The sequence below is a fragment of the Nycticebus coucang genome, chromosome 3 (assembly GCF_027406575.1).
Source record: "Nycticebus coucang isolate mNycCou1 chromosome 3, mNycCou1.pri, whole genome shotgun sequence".
NCBI lineage: Eukaryota > Metazoa > Chordata > Mammalia > Primates > Lorisidae > Nycticebus > Nycticebus coucang.
The window spans coordinates 62,438,915-62,459,658 of record NC_069782.1 but is presented as its reverse complement, the minus strand read 5'-3'; the positions used below and the strand labels follow the sequence as shown (position 1 = coordinate 62,459,658).

Genomic DNA, 20,744 nt, shown 5'->3' with positions numbered 1-20,744 from the left:
AAGCCTAAGCCTAAAAATCAAAACTTCTAAGTACATATTAATAAAACTTTGTTTCATACAGGCAGAGCCTGTAGCTCAGGGGGTAGGGCGCCAGCCACATACACTGGACCTGGCGAGTTCAAACCCAGCCTGGGCCAGCTAAAACAACGACAACTGCAACAAAAACATTCGAGGTTGCTGTGAGCTGTGACACCACAGCAATCTACCCAGGGTGACAGCTTGAGACTCCGTCTCAAAAAACAAACAAACAAACAAAAAACCAACTTTGTTTCATACAGAACCAAACTATGGTCCTGTCAGTACAACACTAAAACAAACACTTAATGTTTAGGAAAAAAACGTATACACAATTTATTTCCATTCCAACCAACCCAATCATACATACCATTTTTTTCAGAAGACAGTCTTGCATAAAGCCTCCTGAACATAAGATTTTTTTTTTTATCATTTTCTTAAATTCCCTAGTCTTAGTCCTGTAATTATTTTTATATTGGAATCAAAGACTCTACCAGAGGACAAAAATTTACCATGCCAAGATTCTTTCTCATACAAAATGACTTTTTTCCTAAATTTATATTTTGATTAATATATCTAAAGAAATGTAGTCCTTTTCTTTGGCTGGGTGCCCATAGCTCAGTGGTTAGGGCGCTGGCCACATGCACTGGGGCTGGTGGGTTTCAACCCAGCCCCAGCCTGCTAAACGCACACACAAAAAATAGCCAGGCATTGTAGTGGGTGCCTGTAGTCCCAAATACTTGGGAGGCTGAGGCAAGAGAATCACTTAAGCCCAAGAGTTTGAGGTTGCTATGAGCTGTAATGCCACAGCACTCTACCAAGGGGGACATAGTAAGACTCTCTTCTCTCAAAAAAGAAAGAAAAAGAAAAAAATAAAACTTCATTCTTACTTTAATTAACTGCCACATCCATCTCCAATCTTCAGCAACCACCACCTCAATCTGTCAGCTGCCATCAACATCAAAGCAACACTCCATACCAGCAAGAAAATTTTTGACACAATGAAGGCTCAGATAATCATTAACATTTTTAAGTATGTTGTTTGTTAGACATAATGCCTTCACACACACTGTAAATGTAACATGTATGTACTGAGAAGCCAAAAATTTGTATGACTCACTTTATTGCAATATTTAGTTTATTGCAATTGTCTGAAAACGTGAACCCACATTCTCTAAGGCATGCTTGTGATCCCACATATTTAGTTAAGACCCAAAAAAATAGGTGAAGGTAGTCCCTGTTTCCTACACTGTATGGCTCCAGGGTGAGTTCTTAATTGCTTCATTGTGATTAGATTGCAATGAGAAGAATGTGTATTTTCAAACAAACAAAAAACCCCAGATAGATTCTAGTAGCTCTCCTACTTTCTTAAAATCCATGGAGGATCCTGAGACTCTCAGTTCTTTTATGTCTTTGAAGTATAGGGGGATGCCTGCAGACTTTCCCACATTCTTTAATACCAATAGATTTCTCCTCAATGTGAACTTGGATGTGATAACTGAGGTGTGAGAAATTCTTCTAAAGGATTTTCTGCATTACTTACATTCAAAGAGTTTTTTCAGTGTGTTTTTAAATGTTTAGTTAGCAGATAAAATCTATTGTAGGCTTTCCCACACTCTGTACATTTGTAAGGTTTCTCTCCAGTGTGAATTATAACATGTTTTTGTAGGTGTGAAGAAGCACGGAAGGTTTTGCCACATTCCTTACATATGTACGGTTTCTCTCCAGTGTGTGTTCTTATATGTTCAATAAGTTGTGAAGATGTAGCGAAAGATTTCCCACATTCCTTACATTCATAGGGCTTCTCACCAGTGTGAGTTTTTATGTGATTATGTAGGCTTGAGGAAACAGTGAAGGCTTTCCCACAGTCCTTACACTTATAAGGTTTGATTCCAGTGTGAATTCGAACATGATTCTTAAGGCACGAGGAACTTCTAAATGATTTTCCACATACCTTACATTCAAAGGGCTTCTCCTCTGTGTGAGTCTTAAAATGTTCAGTTAGTAGGTAAAGCCTATTGTATGCTTTCCCACATTCATTACATTCATAGGGCTTCTCTCCAGTGTGTGTTCGTACATGTTTAGTAAGGCCTGATTGCCCAGTGAAGGCTCTTCCACATTCCTTACATTCATAGGGTTTCTCTCCAGTATGAATTCTTACATGTTCAACTAGGTGTGAAGAACCAGTGAAACATTTTCCACATTCCTTACATTCATAGCGTTTCTCCCCAGTATGGGTTCGCATGTGACTATTAAGGTATGAAATACATCTAAAGAATCTTCCACATTCCTTACATTCGTAGGGTTTTTGCACAGTACACATTGGAAGAGACATAGCATGGCTTGTGGAGTAAGTAAAAGCTCCCTCACATGGCTCTTGCTCATAGAGTTTTTCTCCATCAGGTGCAATCCCATGTGCCTGAAGGTATGGCTGATTAACAAAAGCTTGCTCAAAGTCACTGCATTCAAAGGATTTGTCTTCCAAGCACATTCCCTGGTGAACATCATCATCTGGTGGAAGGCTGAAGGCTTTTCTACACTGACTAAACCACTTCTCTCCAGTAGTGGTTTTCTTGCACAAAGGAGAGTTTTCTCCATTCTGATTACAGTCATAAGTGTTTCTTGTATTTTGAGTTATAGTGTGTGTCTGAAAGCATGGGTGTTCATGGAAGACTTCTCCAGGTTGCTTATAGTCAGAGAGTTCCCCTTCATTGTGGCTTTCTGCCTGTTGAAGAGATGAATGATAATTAATTGATTTTTCAGACTTAATAGATCCCACCTATCTGCAATCAGACACATTATAATGATGATGATGAAATTTTGCCATTTTCATTACATACACACAGTTCCTACCCTGTGGATTTCTTACATATTGAATGTCACCCTATTTCAAGGGTCTTATGCCATCTCCTCTAACTTTGAAAAAATTCCTGAATGGTTTTGTAAAATTGTTTTCAAAATCTTATTACCTAGTTATACATGTGGTAATCTGTACTTGTACCAAGTTTCAAGATACGATTAGGCTACCCCCTTACATATTTTACAGTATCCCTCTACAGACATTCTTCCTGCTTAGGTGAACATTACAACTCTCAATTATTGGTCATTTGTGTTGATTACCTACAATGGAATTCCCAATATTTTTTTGAGTGTAGTAAATAAGAAATCTTCCTTATTAATCTTACCATTTGTATGCAATTTGATGTTTTTAACCAAAAAATATCCTGCTGAAGTGCTGATACTTTGGTTTAAGTTGCCATTCTGAAGTAAGACAAAAAAATAAGGGTTTACAGAATAAAATGGTAGGTTAAATAAGTTAAAAATGATAAAGGTAATTTGTATTTTTCATATTAAACACACTAAAAAAATTAAGCAAATACAGATTGGAGCAGTTTCCCTATGTCTATATGTGAATCATACGAGTCAAAATTTATTAATTTTTTAAAGCATTTATTCTATGGAACTTAAATAAGATAGTGAACAGACAGCATTACCAAGGAAAGAAAGCAGACACAATCTGAATAATCATATATTAAAATCATAAACTAAAAGAAAAAAAAGAACAAGTCATTTGTGAAATCATAGCATAGTGTTTATGAGATAAATAAAAAATTAAGGGGGGGCCTGAACATAGCATAAAACTTCTGAGTCCAATGGTTTCACGGTCTGTGACAAAGTACACCTTAAGAAAGTTTTCGTCATTATACTTCCAAACATACTGAACTTCTTATTGCCCAGGAATGATCTCCACAAACACTTACCTTGGATCTCTCTTCTTGCAATTCCTTTTCCTCTAACCAAGAGATCAGACTGGGCTTAAACAGCTGATATCCTGTACAAAGAGAAAAGAGAGATCTTCATTTTCTTTTTTTTTAGGCAGAGCCTCAAGCTATAGAGCCCTGGGTAGAGTGCCACGGTATCACAGCTCACAGCAACCTCAAACTCCTGGGCTTAAGTGATTCTCTTGCCTCAGCCTCCCAAGTAGCTGGGAATACAGGAGCCCACCACAATGCCCAGCTATTTTTTGGTTGTAGTTGTCATTGTTTGGCAGGCCTGGGCTGGATTCGAACCTGCCCACTCTGGTGTATATGGCTGGCGCCTTAGCTGCTTGAGCTACAGGTGCCACCAGAGATCTTTGTTTTCTTAAAAAAGAAAACTACTGGCCTGGCATGGTGGCTCACAGCTGTAGTCCCAGCGCTGTGAGAGGCCGAGGCAGATGAATTTTCTGAGCTCAGAGGTTTGAGACCAGTATGAGCAGCAGTGAGCCAGAGTAAGATCCCGTCACTACTAACAACATCAAAAACAGCCGGACGTTGTGGTGAGCATCTGTAATCCCAGCTACTGGGGAGGCAATGGGAAAGAGCATCACCAGAGGAAGAAGAAAATGAACAAAAAAAAAGAATACTTCAAATGAAGAAGAATGAACAAGAAAGCTGAAATTAAAAAAAAAAAAAGAAAGAAAGAAAACTACTATACCTGTGGTTCTCAACTTAGGAGTGAATCAGATTTATCTGGAGGTCTTGTTAAAACACAGACAAACATGGCTCGGCACCTGTAGCACAGTGTTTGCGGCGCTGGCCACATACATCAAGGCTGGCAGGTTCAAACCTGGCCCAGGCCAGCTGAACAACGACAACTGCAACAGGAACAACAACAAAAATAGCCGGCTGTTACGGCAAGTGCCTGTAGTCCCAGCTATTCAAGAGGCTGAGGTAAGAGAATCGCTTAAGCCCAAGAGTTTGAGGTTGCTGTGAGCTATGATGCTACAGCACTCTACCAAGGGCGATATAGTGAGACTCTGTCTCAAAAAACAAACAACAACGACAAAAAAAACAGACAACAGGACCACAGATTTTCTGATTCACCATATTAAAAGTGGAGTCTGCAAATGTACGTTTCTAACAGAATGACAATGGTGCTATTTATCTTCAAACCACATTTTAAAAGCCAGCACACTAGATTAAAACCACTACTGTAGTGACTATCTCTGCTATTTTGCAGTTTTCAGATTTGACATCACTGACCCTGAAGTGTTATTCCATAATATGTATGTGTTCCATAGGAGGCTACAAGGAATGAGTCTTATCTACTGAGGGCATGTTCTTATTGTTCTCCATGATCACATCTCTATATAGGATTTTCTAAGTTTGATACAATAAAATCCACTCTTCTTGGGTGAACTCTAGAGCCACATCATCAAAGGTCATAAGTCCTAAATCCTAATACACATGCTGGTTCGAGCCCTGCAACATGTCTACCAATATTCACTGACAATAATGAAGGAAGGGAGAACCCAATGCCTGCACAGGGTTGTGAGAGCTCCCACTGCCTACCCTAGAGTCCAGTGGTCCTAGGAACTTTTCTCTATCTGCACTCACTGTCAGTCTTTGCCAGTCATATGGCTTTCTTTCTTTCTCCTTTTTTTTTTTTTTTTGAGACAAAGCCTCAAGCTGTTGCCCTGGGTACAGTACCGTGGCATCACAGCTCACAGCAACCTCAAACTCCTGGGCTCAAGCGATTCTGCTGCCTCTGCCTCACAAGTAGCTGGGACTACAGTCGCCCGCCACAACGGCTATTTTTTGGTTGCAGCCGGCATTGTTGTTTGGCGGGCTGGGGCTGGATTCGAACCCACCAGCTCTGGTGTATGTGGCTGGTGCCTTAGCCACTTGAGCCACAGATGCCAAGCCAGTCATAGGCTTTCTAACACATGAACTTATCTCCCCACACCTAGACCAGGAACTCTTCTCATTTCCCTGTACTACAGCACACTTCTGAGCATATTGCATGCACTTGATAAAATGATGTATCAATCAATTCTTTAAGGACAACCTCCCTCTTCCTTATTGTACGTCAGAGCACTTTGCAAAATAAGAAACAGGCATTTCGCACCACGAGGGTCAAATTTACAGCCAATTACTGAAATATTGGGATGATTTTCCAAGTAATACCTAATTAATATATAGCCTTCAGTCTACCAATAAATTCAACAGGGGACTCAAAATCCTTGAGGTTTTGTTTCAAGAAGCTCTGAAGACCAATTAATCCAGAAGCAAATGTGTCTACCAGCTGGATACAAAGCATGACATTTTTTATGTCATTTATGCACTTTTATCAGTTACCCATCATCCTTGCAGCCTTCAACTTTTTTCCATGAAGGCAGAAGATGAAGACCCGAGAAAAGTAACTTCCTGAAAAAGAAAAAAGGCATGAGAACCCAGAGTTGACTGTAATTTCCACATTCACGCTATCTGGAAGTCACTCCATCCCAGTATGTAATTCCCATGTAATCCTGCACATTCCAGAAAACAAACACATATGAACAACCTACTGCCATACAAGGTCAGAGAAGTCTGTCTCACCTCAAGTTCCAGAGAGGAATGGTGAACTATACCTCTATCCCTAAGGAAAAGAGCAACAATCTCAACTTAAAGGTAAGGAAAGTTAAGTCCTGAGAAATGTGAGTCTTAATTTACCCAAGGTGATGATACTTACGAAAGAGATTAGGCAGCACCTCTCCCAAAGCAACATTCTCTAGCCCACTCCAGCACCACTGAAACAAACCCGGGCCAAGACTGCTCAGCCCCATACCATAGGGTTCTATTGTATAGGGGGTACCCAAGGCAGAGTCCTTTAAAAAACAACAGAACTCACCATGGGACAAAAATTAATGGCTGCCATTCAGATGTCAATGAAATCTGCCTCAATACTCCTTTCTTTGATGTCAAGACCACTTCACAGAAACTTATGAATCTAAATGGATAACACAATCGCCATTCCGCTTGATACAGGAACATCTACATATTTCATATTAACCATTGATCATAAGGTCAAACACCACACATTAATATTCTCTCTACAGATGATATATGTGATAGCTACTAAAAAACCAGAGTACTCCATAAGCATTGGTAATCTTCTACTGAACAACAGTATATGTCAAACATCTCAGTAGGAGCCTTATATATACAAAATGTAAAAAAAAAAAAGTATGCACATTTAAAAGATGTTATCTATGTATTACTTTTTTTTTTTTTGAGACAGAGGCTCACTACATTGCCCTTGGTAGAGTGCTGTGGCATCACAGCTCATAGCAACCTCAAACTCTTGGGCTTAAGTGATTCTCTTGCCTCAGACTCGCAAGTAGCTGGGACTACAGGCACTCGCCACAACGCCCAGCTATTTTTTGTTGCAGCCGTCATTGTTGTTTAGCTGGTCAAGGCGGGGTTTGAACCCACCACCCTCAGTGTATGTGGCTGGCGCCATAACCACTGTGCCATGGGTGCCAAGCCTATGTATTACTTTTTGAAGTTAAATTGAATTATGGTAGCAATGTGCAGCATGACCTTCACAGCACCTCTTATAACTGCAGAAGTCAAACGTGATTTGTAGTCATCTTTTGTCATCAGTATATTAAGTACAATTTTAATAGTTTTTCCCTTTCTTAAAATGTGTGTACTTTTTTGGCACTCTCTGTATAAGCTCACTTAATTATCATGACAGTACTTCACAATAGAAGTTACCCCTGTTTAATAGTTAATCCTCATCCATTCAGATGACACTAACAGGTTCAAAATCAGCTACTTAAAAACTGGTGAACCAGGGAGGCGCCTGTGGCTCAGTGAGTAGGGTGCCGGCCCCATATACCAAGGGTGGTGGGTTTGAACCCAGCTCTGGCCAAACTGCAAAAACAACAACAACAAAAAAAAAAAAAAACAGCTGGGCGTTGTAGTGGGCACCTGTAGTCCCAGCTACTCGGGAGGCTGAGGCAAGAGAATCACCTAAGCCCAAGAGCTGGAGGTTGCTGTGAGCTGTGACACCATGGCACTCTACCAAGGGCGACAAAGTGAAACTCCGTCTCTAAAAAAAAAAAAAAGAAAGATTGGTGAACCAAAGCTTGTATGCAGGTTAGTTTGCTCAAAACCATGAACTCCTAGCTGGGTACAGTGGCTCCCACTTGTAACCCTAGCACTCTGAGGCGAGATGGGACAATCACTTGAGCTCTGGAGTTCAAGACCAGCCTGAGCAACAGGAAGACCCCCATCTCTATTAAAACTAGGTCTAAATCTGCTCTACACAATACCACAGAAAGGAGCCACATGTGCTCCTGTGGACTTCATATGTACCTAGTATGACTTTAGAACAAGCTTTATTATTTCATTTAATTTAGTTAAAATTTAAAAATTTATACTTTATTTAGTTATTGGAAATCTTTTTTTTAAAACTTGGATACATGAATGTCCCTTTTCAACTGTGAATGGGGTCTAAATATAAATTATGTATACTGATTATATAAACGTTTATATAATCTTTTTTGCCATGCTACATATTATATTTACTCCATATGTTGTTTAAAGATTAACTCTTTGTCAAAAATTCACAACAATCTTTAATAAATCAAACACTGAACAGAAGCCCAAAAAGTGATATATGGAATGATATTCAAATGATACAAAAATTCTGGCCGTGCGCAGTGGCTCATGCTTATAATCCCAGCACTCTGGGAGGCCGAGGAGGGTGGACTGCTTGAGCTCAGGAGTTCGAGACCAACCTGAGCAAGAGCAAGACCCCATCTCTAAAAATAGCTAGTGTTGTGATGGGTGCCTGTAGTCCTAGCTACTTGGGAGGCTGAGGCAGGAGGATCTCTTAAGCTATGAGTTTGAGTTTGCTGTAAGCTATGACGCCACGGTCTTCTACCCAAAGCAACAGAGTGAGACTCTCAAAACATAAATAAATAAATAAATCCAAAAACTCAATGTTCCACAGTTCACTACTTATGAACTCAATTCACCCTCACAACTTTACAAATGAGAGAAGCAAAACCCTGAAAATTTCACAGGGGCACAAAAATGATTACAGTTCTAGTGTAAATTGAACTTTCTATCAGCAGCCTCAAACTGGGGATCCTCAAGCTGAACAGGTCCCCAAATGTTTTTAGTTTGGTAGCATCTTCATAGGCTCTTCCTTTTTTTAAAAAAGTGAACCATGACAAACATAATGAAATGCACATATCAGAAGTATTCAGTAGATGAGTTCTGACAATTGCATATACTTGTATAAGCACAAGATACAGAACATATTCACCTCCAAGAAAGCTCTCTGCACCCCCCAAGTCCATTCCCAAATTCTCCAGACAAGCACTGTCTGATTTCTATCAGTTACTAAATACAGAATTCTGAATAATAGCATTAGGCAGTATACACATTTTAATTTGTATATCTGTATTATTTCCTTCATATTTTAGAAAAAATATATGAGAAACATGGTAAAATCTCTCACTAGAATTCTGGACTTATCCAGAATTCTATCTAGTATTTCTATCTAGTATTATTTTGCGCAGGGGCCATGCTAATCGTCTCTGTATTGTTCCAATTTTAGTATATGTGCTGCCGAAGCGAGCACTCTAGTATTATTTTGTATGTAACATTACCAAGTGGACGCACGTTTTGAATTTATTTATTTATTTATTTTACTTTTTTGACACAGGGTCTCACTTTGTCACCCTAGGTAAAGTGTGGCATCACAGCTCACAGCAACCTCAAACTCGGCCTTAAGTGATTCTCTTGCCTCGGCCTCTCAAGTAGCTGGGACTACAGGCACCCCCCCCCACAGCTCCTGGCTACTTTTTTGTTCTAGTTGTCGTTGTTTGGCTGGGTTTGAACCGAACCTGCCAGCTCTGGTGTATGTGGCTGGTGCCCTAGTGGCTGAGCTATAGGTGCTGAGCTGAATTTTTGTATTTTTTTTTGTGAAAGAAAATCTTTTATCAGCTGGGTACAGTGGATCACACCTGCAATCCTAACACTCTGGGAGGCTGAGGCAGGAGGATCACTTGAGCTCAGGAGTTTGAGAGCAGCCTGAGCAAGAGTGAGACCCATTTTCTATTAAAAATAGGAAAATTAGCCCACATTGTAGCGGGCACCTTCAGGCCCCCCTACTTGGGAGGCTGAGACAAGAGGATTGCTTGAACCTAGGAGTCTGAGGTTGCTATGAACTAGGCCAATGATGCCATGATACTCCAGCGTGGGCAACAAAGTGAGACTCTGTTTCAAGGGAAAAAAAAAAAAACTTTTATCGCAATGAATGCTATTTTTCAACTAGCCAGGAATTGTAGTGGGTACCTGTAGTCTCAGCTACTGAAGAGGCTGAAGCAAGAGTTTCAGGTTGCTGTGAGCTATGGTGCCACAGCACTCTACCCACAGCGGCTCTCAGAAAAGGAAAAAAATAAGAATGCTATATCTCTAAGTAATTATTTGTGACAATGTTACCTAAACATAGGCTATTCTGTCTTTTCTAGAGTTTTTCTTCCTATCTTGAGCAGCATTATGTCTCTTTTTGATACCACTGTTTGCCAGTACCTGGCAACAGAGCCTGGCTCACTAAAGGTACCTGGTGACTGTTCTCTGACAGATGAGGTCTTTCTCAACATGGTCAAAGTACACACATAGATGATAGCTAAATAACAGTTCATAACCAAATGTAAACCTGTTTTCCAGGGGTCCTCAAACATTTTAAACAGGGGGCCAGTTCGCAGTCCCTCAGACCGCTGGAGGGCCGGACTATAGTTTGAAAAAAAAAAAAACTATGAACAAATTCCTATGCACACCACACGTATCTTATTTTGAAGTAAAAAAACAAAACGGGAACAAATACAATCACACCACCTCACGTGGCCCGCAGGCCATAGTTTGAGGACCCCTGCGAATGTTTTCAGTATGTACTAAATTATTCTAAGAATCCAGTAGTGGGAGGAACATTCCTCTAAGCACTCACATATGACCCATGCCTTGTCTGTTTACTGGAGACTGTTTTTAAGGCCTCCTGAGATGAATGCTTAATGTTCTAGGTATTTTGTTTTTTGTTTTTTTTCGAGACAGAGTCTCACTATGTTGCACTCAGTAGAATGCCGTGGCGTCACAGCTCACAGCAACCTCTAACTCTTGGGCTTAAGCCATTCTCTTGCCTCAGCCTCCCAAGTAGCTGGGACTACAGGCACCCGCCACAACACCCAGCTATTTTTTGCTGTTGTTGTCATTGTTCAGCAGACCCAGGCCGGGTTCAAACCCGCCAGCCCCAGCATGTGTGGCCAGCACCCTAACCACTTGAGTACAGGTGCCAAGCTAATGCTCTAGGTTTTGCACCTACCATAGCATCCCAACTTCTACATATCTGCCCAACAAACATGGCTGGTTTGCATTCCAAGGGTTGTACAATGCTTGCCAAATGATTGCTAATCACCTCTTGCCTCTAGTGACCCAAGCCACCCCAAAATTTCTTCACTGTCTTTAATAATATTTTCTCTAATAAAGTCTGAACTCAACTCCTGGAAAGAGGCCTCTACCCCAATAAGCTTGGCCTTCCCTAGCTATTCCCCATCAACTCTAGAGTATCTACTAGGGTTTTCTTTACATTTTAAAATTATACTTTCGCTATTCAAAACAAGTAACCAAGGCATGATTGCTGTGGACTGTAAAGATGAAATATGGAAACTGGCTTGGTCAAGGTTTTGGGGGTAAGGAGAGAGTTAAGGTTCTTGACGATGGAAAAGACATGCAGTGGCATCATAATAATGACACTTACATACAGTTGATTCTGATGAAGTGCTTGCTTTAAGTGTCCAAGTGAATGATGTTTTTTATTAGTACAGCAGTAATGATCACTATAAGGATTACAAGTGAGATGAGTTATACAATCTTCTGAATATATTTGCAAGAAAAATGACAAGCTTGGGTGGCACCTGTGGCTCAGTGGGCAGGGCACCAGCCCCATATACTAAGGGTGGTGGGTTCAAATCCAGCCCCGGCCAAACTGCAACAAAAAAATAGCTGGGCGTTGTGGCAGGCGCCTATAGTCCCAGTTACTCCGGAGGCTGAGGCAAGAGAATTGCCTAAGCCCAGGAGTTGGAGGTTGCTGTGAGCTGTGCTGACACCATGGCACTCTACTAGGGGGATAAAGTGAAAACTCTGTCTCTACAAAAAAAAAAAGAAGAAGAAGAAAAATGACAAGCTCAGATCTCCTACTCTGCAGATCAAGTCAAGGTCTGAGAACCAAAGAACTTTTTACAGATACTCCTTAAAGAAAGCTATTTCTTGTGGCCAAGGGGCTGAAATCATTCAAAATCAAACCCCCCCAAAACTGCACAGGTTAAACTACAACCACAGGTAAAGTCAAAAGGAATCACTGATTTTTTTATTTGAAAATTAGACCATTCCTATGGGAAAAACAAGAGCATGAAACTTGAAATGAAGGCATCTAGTTGGGATCCAGATGAAACTAGAAACCCCTAATTCTAGTGCCTCCACTCTCTCACCTGCAGGCCTGTTCAGTGTGCCATGGAGAGCAGTGTCCCAAATATAGCAGTTGGTAAACAGTGGGGATTAAGAAAAAAAGAAAGAAAAATAGAAACTCCCCAAATAAACCTCCCTTACCAGAAAGATACCTTGCCCTTTGGTTTCAGGAGACCAGCTTTCCTCTACTTTGAAAACCCTGTGTTCTTGGGTAGTGCCTATGGCTCAGTGGGTAGGGTGCCGGCCCCATATACCAAGGGTGGCGGATTCAAACCCAACGCTGGCCAAACTGCGACAAAAAAATAGCCAGGCATTATGGCGGGCGCTTGTAGTCCCAGCTACTTGGGAGGCTGAGGCAAGATAATCACGTAAGCCCAGGAGCTGCTGTGAGGGTGCTGAGAGCTGTGTGACACCAGCCCTTTACCGAGGGTGACAAAGTGAAACTGTCTCTACAAAAAAAAAAAAAAAAAAAAACCTGTGTTTTCACTTAGGGTTTCTAAGGGCAGGAATAGGACACAATAAAACAGAAAATAGCTCACACAATAAAATAATTCCAATTCTGATAATACATACCCTAAAAAACTAGGGAACATGTCACGTACAGGATGTTTAACCACAGAGGTTGGGCTATATATAACACAATAGACCACGTTCATTTACAGGAGGCTCATTATTAGACATTGTGAATTTAATACATACCTCATGGACACAAGGATGGCTGAAACAGCTTACAGGGTTGGATGATGGAAACCTGGGCATAAATGGTGAACTATGTACAATAAATTAAGTTCAGCATTTTCCCAACATAATGTGATAGGGAATCCTAGAGAGCTGGGAGTACTGTCCTGGATTTATTATACATCATCTGTACAACCCTTTTCCCAAACTATGTTGAGACACCAGAAGATACTCTTCACAAAGGTATTTAGAAAGAGATTAGTGAAAGGTGTACTGCAATCCTCGAATAGCAGAATTCTGTATTCTTCTTTATAAGTTAGGTATGACTGTACAGAATGCCACACCATCACTGAGATGAGTTCCCTGATTCCAACCAGGATTACAGTGTTCCAGAGCACAGAAATCAAGTGGGTAGAATTTAACCACCAGGCTTGGCACCCATAGCTCAATGGTTAGGGTGCCAGCCACATGCACTGGGTCTGGTGGGTTTGAATCTGGCCCAGGCCTGCTAAACAACAACAAAAAATAGCTGGGCGTTGTGGCGGGCACCTATAGTCCCAGCTACTAGGGAACCTGAGGCAAGAGAATCGCTTAAGCCCAAGAGTTAGAGGTTGCTGTGAGCTGTGACGCCACAGGATTCTACTGAGTGTGACATAATGAGACTCTGTCTCAAAACAAACAAACAAACAAAAAAAAAAACCCAACAAACAAAAAAAAGAATTTAACTACCGAAGACAAGGTGGGCAAAGTAACCATCAAGCATGTTAGAAATATACCAGTAAATCAGAATGCCCTGACCCAGAGAGATCTTTGGTGGTAGCTAACTGATAATGGTGTCCCTAGGAATTTAACGGATAAGCAGTTAACAAACGCTTCTTTCTCTAAATGGCCACATAACATGTTAGGCATGTGGACCATACAGTCTCTGTTGCAACTACTCAACTCTGCTAATACAGTATGAAAGAACCCATAGAAAATGGAACAAGGCTCAGCACCTGCAGCACAGTAGTTACCACACCACCCACATACACCATGGTTGGCAGGTTCAAACCTAGCCTGGGCAAGCTAAAACAACAATAACAACTGCAATAAAAAATAGCCGGTGTTGCGCCGGGCGCCTGTAGTCCCAGCTACTTGGGAGGCTCAGGCTATAGAATTGCTTAAGTCTAGGAGTTCTACCGAGTGCAACATAGACTAAAAAAAAAGAAAGAAAAAAGAAAAACCCGAACAAATTAATATAGCTGTGTTCCGATCAAACTTTATATACAAAAACAGTTGCAAGGCCAGTTGTCACTCACGGATAACAGTGCACCAAGTTCTATACTTGAATGCTGCTCCATCTATGTAACAAAGAAGTCTAAAGTACGGTAGCCAAAAACCTGACTTGAGTCATTCGAGTGCCTTCTACCCAATTACCACACCTAAGTCAATTCACAAACCTATGGGCCCGTCATCAAAGGACCCTGCACCATCACCTCAATTCATACTATAAATCTTCCTTCAAGACTTCCCCAAAGGAATTGGTACTCATTTACTAGAGTGATTATGCACTAGAGCCAAGACATACCCAGACTGGCCTCTAAGATGACACTAAATCCTGGGGACCCAAAATACTGCTGTGGCCCACCACCAAAGTGGTAGGTTTATGGTCATAGTAGTCAGGTGATAGATTGAGTCTGTTAAAATAAATCAAATGGAGAATAGGTCTGAAGCATCTCTGAATAGACAAAGCTAGTGAGGTCTCATAACGACCTTAATCTTGCTCAATATGCAAACTTAAGAGAAACTTAAGACCATCCAATCAGCAATTGCCAACTAACTTATAGTTATGTAACACTGGACTTTCCAACAGTATAGACCGAATAAGGCAGCAATCAAAACTAACCAAATATTTTCTCTACTTTACTTCTATGTTTTTCCTGTAACAGCCGTCCTCTTTAGCAGAGCCCCCAAACCCTGTCCAATCTGGAGCTGCCCAATTCATCAGTTGCTGCTTGTACAAAAAAACCGTCTAAATTTTTATGGTGCCTCAGGTTACCTTTTAACAGGTCTTAATTCAACTCATAGAAGGCCCAATCTTGTGATTATTCCACAGATTCCATAACTGGAACATGAATATTCTTGTGATTGGCAGAATCCCCTAATTGGCTCTCTGATCAATGGGGTCACTTTTATGACAGGAAAAACTACAAGGAGACTCCTAGAACTCCCACACAGAACAAGCCTGAAATAATACATTCTTGGACAACTACAAAAATGAACAACATCAAAGACTTGAAATGATGAAGTATCCCAACACTTAGCCCATTCCAATTTAATTTAGCATGTCAGCCGGTGCCAAAGTCACCTGGATCTTGGAGAATGACTGTCATTGATCATGATCTTAGGTGGTCACTCCAACTGTAGCCATTTTTCAAAATGCAGGCTCTTTACTAGAGCAAATCAACATAATCTCTATCACTGGGTAGAGAAGATATATTGACATAGCTAATGCTTTTTCTCCCAAATCAATTAAAAAAAAAAAAAAACAAGAACCAACAGTATACCTTCACAGCATTGCCCCCAGGCTATCAATTGCCAGGTCTCTGCCATAACATAGTCCCCAGAGGAATTGACATTGCACAAAACACCACACTGGTACATTATGTTGACATACTAATTATATCCAATCAGTGAGGAGAAAATATTTTTCTGCTTTTTACTTCTGTAAGAAACATGGGACTCCCAGTTCCAAAATCATGGCATAGAATAGTCTGTAGACTGGTTTCACTAACTCACTAACTTTATTTTTGGAGAGAGCATCTTACTCTGTCACCCACATGAGTGCAATGGCATCAGCCTATCTCACAGAAATCTCAAATTACTAGATTCAAACGATCCTCCAGCCTCAGCCTCCCAAGTAGCTGGGACTACAGGTGCTCACCACACCCTGATAATTTTTCTATTTTTAGCAGAGATGGGGTCTTACTCTTGCTTACACTGGTCTCAAACTCCCGAGTTCAAGTTCAAGCAATCCTCCCACCGCTGCCTCCTAGAGCAAAGACTTTTTGTATAGCACCTAAAAAGCAAAAATCAATCTGAAAAGCTTCTCTGCACAGTAAAGAAGGTAATAAACAAAGCAAAGTGACAAGCCACAGAATGGCTGAAAATATCTGCAAATTATTCATCTGATAAGGGATTAACACAATGAGCTAAAACAACTCAATGACAAAAAAGAAGAAAAAAAGAAAATTACAGACTCGGCGCCTGTAGCTCAGAAGCTAGGGCGCCAGCCACTTACATCAGACCTGGCGAGTTCAAACCCAGCCCAGGCCAGCTAAACAATGACAACTGCAACAAAAAATAGCAGGGCATTGTGGTGGGCGCCTGTAGTCCCAGGTACTTTGGAGGCTGAGGCAAGAGAATTGCTTAAGCCCAAGAGTTTGAGGTTGCTGTGAGCTGTGATGCCACAGTACTCTACCAAGGACGACATAGGGAGACTCCGTCTCAAAACAAAAACAAAAAACAATGACGACAACAACAACAACAAAAAAAAATAGCTGGGCCCTTGTGGTGGGCGCCTGTGGTCCCAGCCACGTGGGAGGCTGAGGCAAGAGAAATCATTTAAGCCCAAGAGTTGGAGGTTGCTGTGAGCTGTGACACCACAGCACTCTACCCAGGGTGACAACTTGAGACTCTATCGCCACAAAAAAAAAAAAAAAATCTAATTACAAAAATTGGCAAAACATCTGGATAGACATTTCACAAAAGAAGACACAAAAACTGGCCAACAGGTTTTTGAAGAAAAAAAAAAATATGCTCAACACCAGTCCTCAGAGAAATGCAAATCAAACCACAATGAGATGCCATCTTCCTCTAGTTAGAATAGCTTTTATCAAAAAGACAAGTAAGAGCGAGACCCCATCTCTACTAAAAATAGAAAAACTATCTAGGTGTGGTGGCACATGCCCATAATCCCAGCTACTCAGAAGGCTGAGGCAAGAGGATGGATCCCCTGAGTCCAAAAGTTTGAGGTTGCTGGGAGCTACGATGATGCCACAGCACTCTACTCAGGGTGATGGAGTAAGACTCTGTCTCAAAAAAAACAAAAACATCCCCAAACTAAAAATAAAACGTATGATCCAGTAATACCACCACTGGGTATATACCCAGAAGGAAAGAAAGCAATACTTAAAGAGATTATCTGCATTCCCTAGAGTCTCACTTTTATTACACTCCGTAGAGTGATATGGCATCAGAGCTCACAGCAACCTCAAACTCTTGGGCTCAAGTGATTCTCTTGACTTAGCCTCCTGAGTAGCTGGGACTACAAGTGTCTGCCACAAAGCCCAACTATTTTTAGACTGGAGTCTCACTCTTGCTCAGGCTGGTCTCGAACCTGTGAGCTCAGGCTATCTACTCGCCTTGGCCTCCCAAAGTGATAGGATTACAGTCATGAGCCACGGGGCCCAGCCTTGCATTCCCATGTTTACTGAAGCACTATTCACAATAGCCAAAATATAGAATTAACCTAAAACCCACCAATGGATGAATGGATAAAAAAATGTGGTATATATACCCAATGGACTATTCAGTCATAAAAGAATGAAATCCTGTCCTATGCAGCAACATGGATGGAACTAGAGGTGATTATATTAAGAACAATAAGTTAAGCACAGAAAAGACAAATATCACAAGTTCCCACTCATCTGTGGTATCTCATGAAAACAGAGAGGGATAATGAAAGGTTTATTAACAGTTACAAACACAGTTTGGTAAAAGAAATAAGAACTGGTGTTCTACAGATCAGTAGGAGACTAGAGTTAACATTAATTTACTGTACATTTCAAAATAGGTAGAAGAGAATATTGTGGGCATTAAAGAAATATTTAAGGTAATGGAAATCCCAATTTGATTTAGTGTATCAAATTATCACATGTACCCTAAAAATATGTACACCTATTATACATAATAATGCATCAAAAAATTAAATGAAAAATTTAAAGGAGAAGATGGGAAGATTCAGGAACCAGTTTCTGTTGGTCTCCCGTCTGGATCATATAAAAACACCCCCTACAAGATAGCTCCAAGTTACTAAACTTCAAACCATCTACCAGCAAAATGGAGGCACAACACTCTGTAGACCTTCTGCACTTTGAAAGCAACATGTACAAAATTTGAATATGCTTTAACACCCCACACAGTCACCTGAAGGCTTCTAATTTCAATGAATCAGAGCAAGTTCAGGCTGTAGTACAAGTTTCTCAAGCACTTGATCCAGCAGACCCAATGATAGTCAAAGTGTCCATGGTAAATAAGATACTGTTGGAAGCCTCTGGCAAACACAGATAGGACACAGTTCAACCCTTTGGTATTTCAGAGCAAATCTATGCCCTCTTCTGCAGGTAGTTGTTTTTATTTTGAGAAACAGGTTTTATGGTTTGCCTTAAGTGACTTAAGACAAGACTGAGTAATTTGAGATCTTATGGTTCCCACACCATAAAATACTATCAGCCCTTATCAGTAAGTTTGCCAATCTCTCCTATGCACCAAGTTACAAGTTTATAGGAAACAGCATGAAATGGAGGAAGATCTAAAGACAACTTGAGAATACAATCAGAAATGTCTGATTGTGTGACTCCTAAAAAAGGTGTAACTCTTCAAAAGTCAATATAATAGACAATAATAACTATTTTAGGTGAAAAAATGCTAAGACATAAACAATTGCAATGTATAAACCTTGAATGGGATCCAAAAGCACCCAAACAACGTGTGTTGGGAAAATGTTGAGTGTTTTAGTTATTATACAAAGTAGACATTAGATGACACCATTATGTTTAATTTTCTTAGGTAAAATACTAGTATTGTGGTTTTATTAGGAAAAAGTCTTTATGAGATGCATTACTAGATATTTAAAGGTCAAGTGTCCTATGTGTAATTGATGTTCAACTTACACTCAAATAATTGTTCACCATAAAATGTATTTCTCTATTTGAGTAGAGAGCAAACAAGGACGATGCTAAAAATGAGTAAATCTACCATAATGGATGTTTCTTGTACTGAACGTTCAAATTTTCATTAAATCCAAATTTTTCATCCAAATATGCTGTTAATAATGAATTCCATTACTCTAGTATATCAGTGTAATAAAGTCCCTATCCTTTCATACTAGAGGCCCCCGTTTTTTGTTTTGTTTTGTTTTTGTGAGACAGACTCTCACTATGTCACCCTGGGTAGAGTGCCGGGGCGTCACAGCTCACAAAACCTCCAACTCTTAGGCTTAAGCAATTCTCTAACCTCAGCCTCCCAAGTAGCTGAGACTACAGGCGCCCGCCACAAGGCCCGGCTATTTATTTGTTGCAGTTGTTTAGCTGTTGTTTTAGCTGGCCCGGGTCGGGTTTGAACACGCGACCTTCCGTGTTATGTGGCTGGCGCCCGTAACCACTATGCGACGGGTGCCTGGCCTAGAGGCCCCCGTTTTTTAAGCTCTGTAGGGATGCACAGTCCTAGGATCTTTAGTTGAAGAGAACGGCTAAGTATTCCTGCTTTTCTTTAAGAGAAAAGCTTGTGATCTACGTGTTCATATTTATATACAGAAATAGGCACACCCTAGACAACTAACCATCTTTTCACCCAAATGTAACACGTCAAAAATAAAGGATACCAAAACAAAGGCAAATTCTCAGATGAAACACTTTTAACGAAAAAATAGCAGCAGAGCCCCACCCCCAAACCAACTTTCTACGAAGTGCTCACTAGGAACACGCTGGAATCGCCAGGTAGTCCACGTGATGCGACTGGTGGAAATTATTTTCCCTTTGGAGAAAACAAAATTCACAAACGTCGCTATGGAAGCTTTAGAAGAGGAAAACAGAGCGGATGAAAACACCCCGCGGAAGACAGGTAACAGCAGGTCCCAGAGACTGAAGGCCCGAGCGGCCTCAGGGAACTGGCCGCGCCGGGAGGACCCGTGGCCCCAGCAAGCCGGGCTCCCTATTCAGAGGCCCCTCGGCGGCCTCGCCCTATCCTCCCTTTGATGCGCACCTGCTACCTCCCCACCCTCCTCCCACCACCAAGCACATTGAACTCACCAATGCCGGAGCGAACCCCACCACGATAAAGACCAAATGCACCACAAGCGCTTGGGCCAGAACCGGAAAACATGGCGGCTGTCCTGACGCCACTTCCGCCTCCAGCCCCCGGCCGGGCGGGGCTCCCGGACTGGAGCGTCGGCCGCGCCGGACCCGCGGAATACAGGAATTATAGTTTCCTCCATGGAGGTGTGGATGCCCTTGTTGTTCCTTTAGTCAGGGACCCAGAAGTGGAACTGGAGGTAGAAACAGGCGAAAAGACAAGAGGAGGTTAGGATCTGGCCCACTGGGCGGGGCCGGAGCCGGGGGCGGGATTGGAGATGGCACTAAGCCAGCGGTTTGGACCAAGGGATGGATTGGAAGACCCAGTTTGGGAATGAGGGCACACCCCGGAGGACGCTCATGAAAAGCTCTTCTATATGTCTCCCGGCTCCCTCCGCATTCAATAGAGCCTTTCCGGGGTTTTTTGGTGTGTGTGTGTGTTTTTTTTCTTTTTTTTTAAGAGACAGAATCTCATTCTGCCGCCCAGGCTAGATGCCGTGGCATCATCTTAGCTCACAGCAGCCTCAGACTCTTAGGCTCAAGCTATCCTCTTGGCTCAGCCTCCCAAGTAGCTGGGACTACAGGCACGTTCCACCACGCCCGCTAGTTTTTCTATTTTTTGACAGGGTCTCGCTCTTGCTCTGGCTGGTCTGGCACT

At 41.4% G+C, this 20,744-nt stretch overlaps 1 protein-coding gene and 1 non-coding gene across 10 annotated transcripts; both read right to left on the bottom strand.

The window, feature by feature from the left end:
• Positions 1-20,106, bottom strand: LOC128581744 (zinc finger protein 121-like). 9 transcript variants are annotated; one of them, XM_053584908.1, is made up of 6 exons: positions 20,045-20,087; positions 6,135-6,203; positions 4,492-4,651; positions 3,777-3,847; positions 3,201-3,276; positions 1-2,740 (listed from the first exon to the last, which is right to left on the bottom strand). In XM_053584908.1, exons 5-6 carry the CDS (start codon positions 3,201-3,203, stop codon positions 1,574-1,576), a joined length of 1,170 nt encoding a protein of 389 aa, XP_053440883.1. In that variant the 5' UTR covers positions 3,204-3,276; positions 3,777-3,847; positions 4,492-4,651; positions 6,135-6,203; positions 20,045-20,087; the 3' UTR covers positions 1-1,573. The 9 variants fall into 9 exon arrangements, with proteins under 9 accessions (XP_053440883.1, XP_053440886.1, XP_053440885.1 ...); XM_053584911.1 differs by lacking the exon at positions 20,045-20,087 and adding an exon at positions 15,322-15,846; XM_053584910.1 differs by lacking the exon at positions 20,045-20,087 and adding an exon at positions 6,375-6,392.
• LOC128582776 (U6 spliceosomal RNA) lies at positions 9,313-9,414 on the bottom strand. Its single transcript, XR_008379220.1, has one exon. It is a non-coding gene; the product is annotated as a U6 spliceosomal RNA (small nuclear RNA).
• Positions 20,107-20,744: the final 638 nt, after the last annotated feature.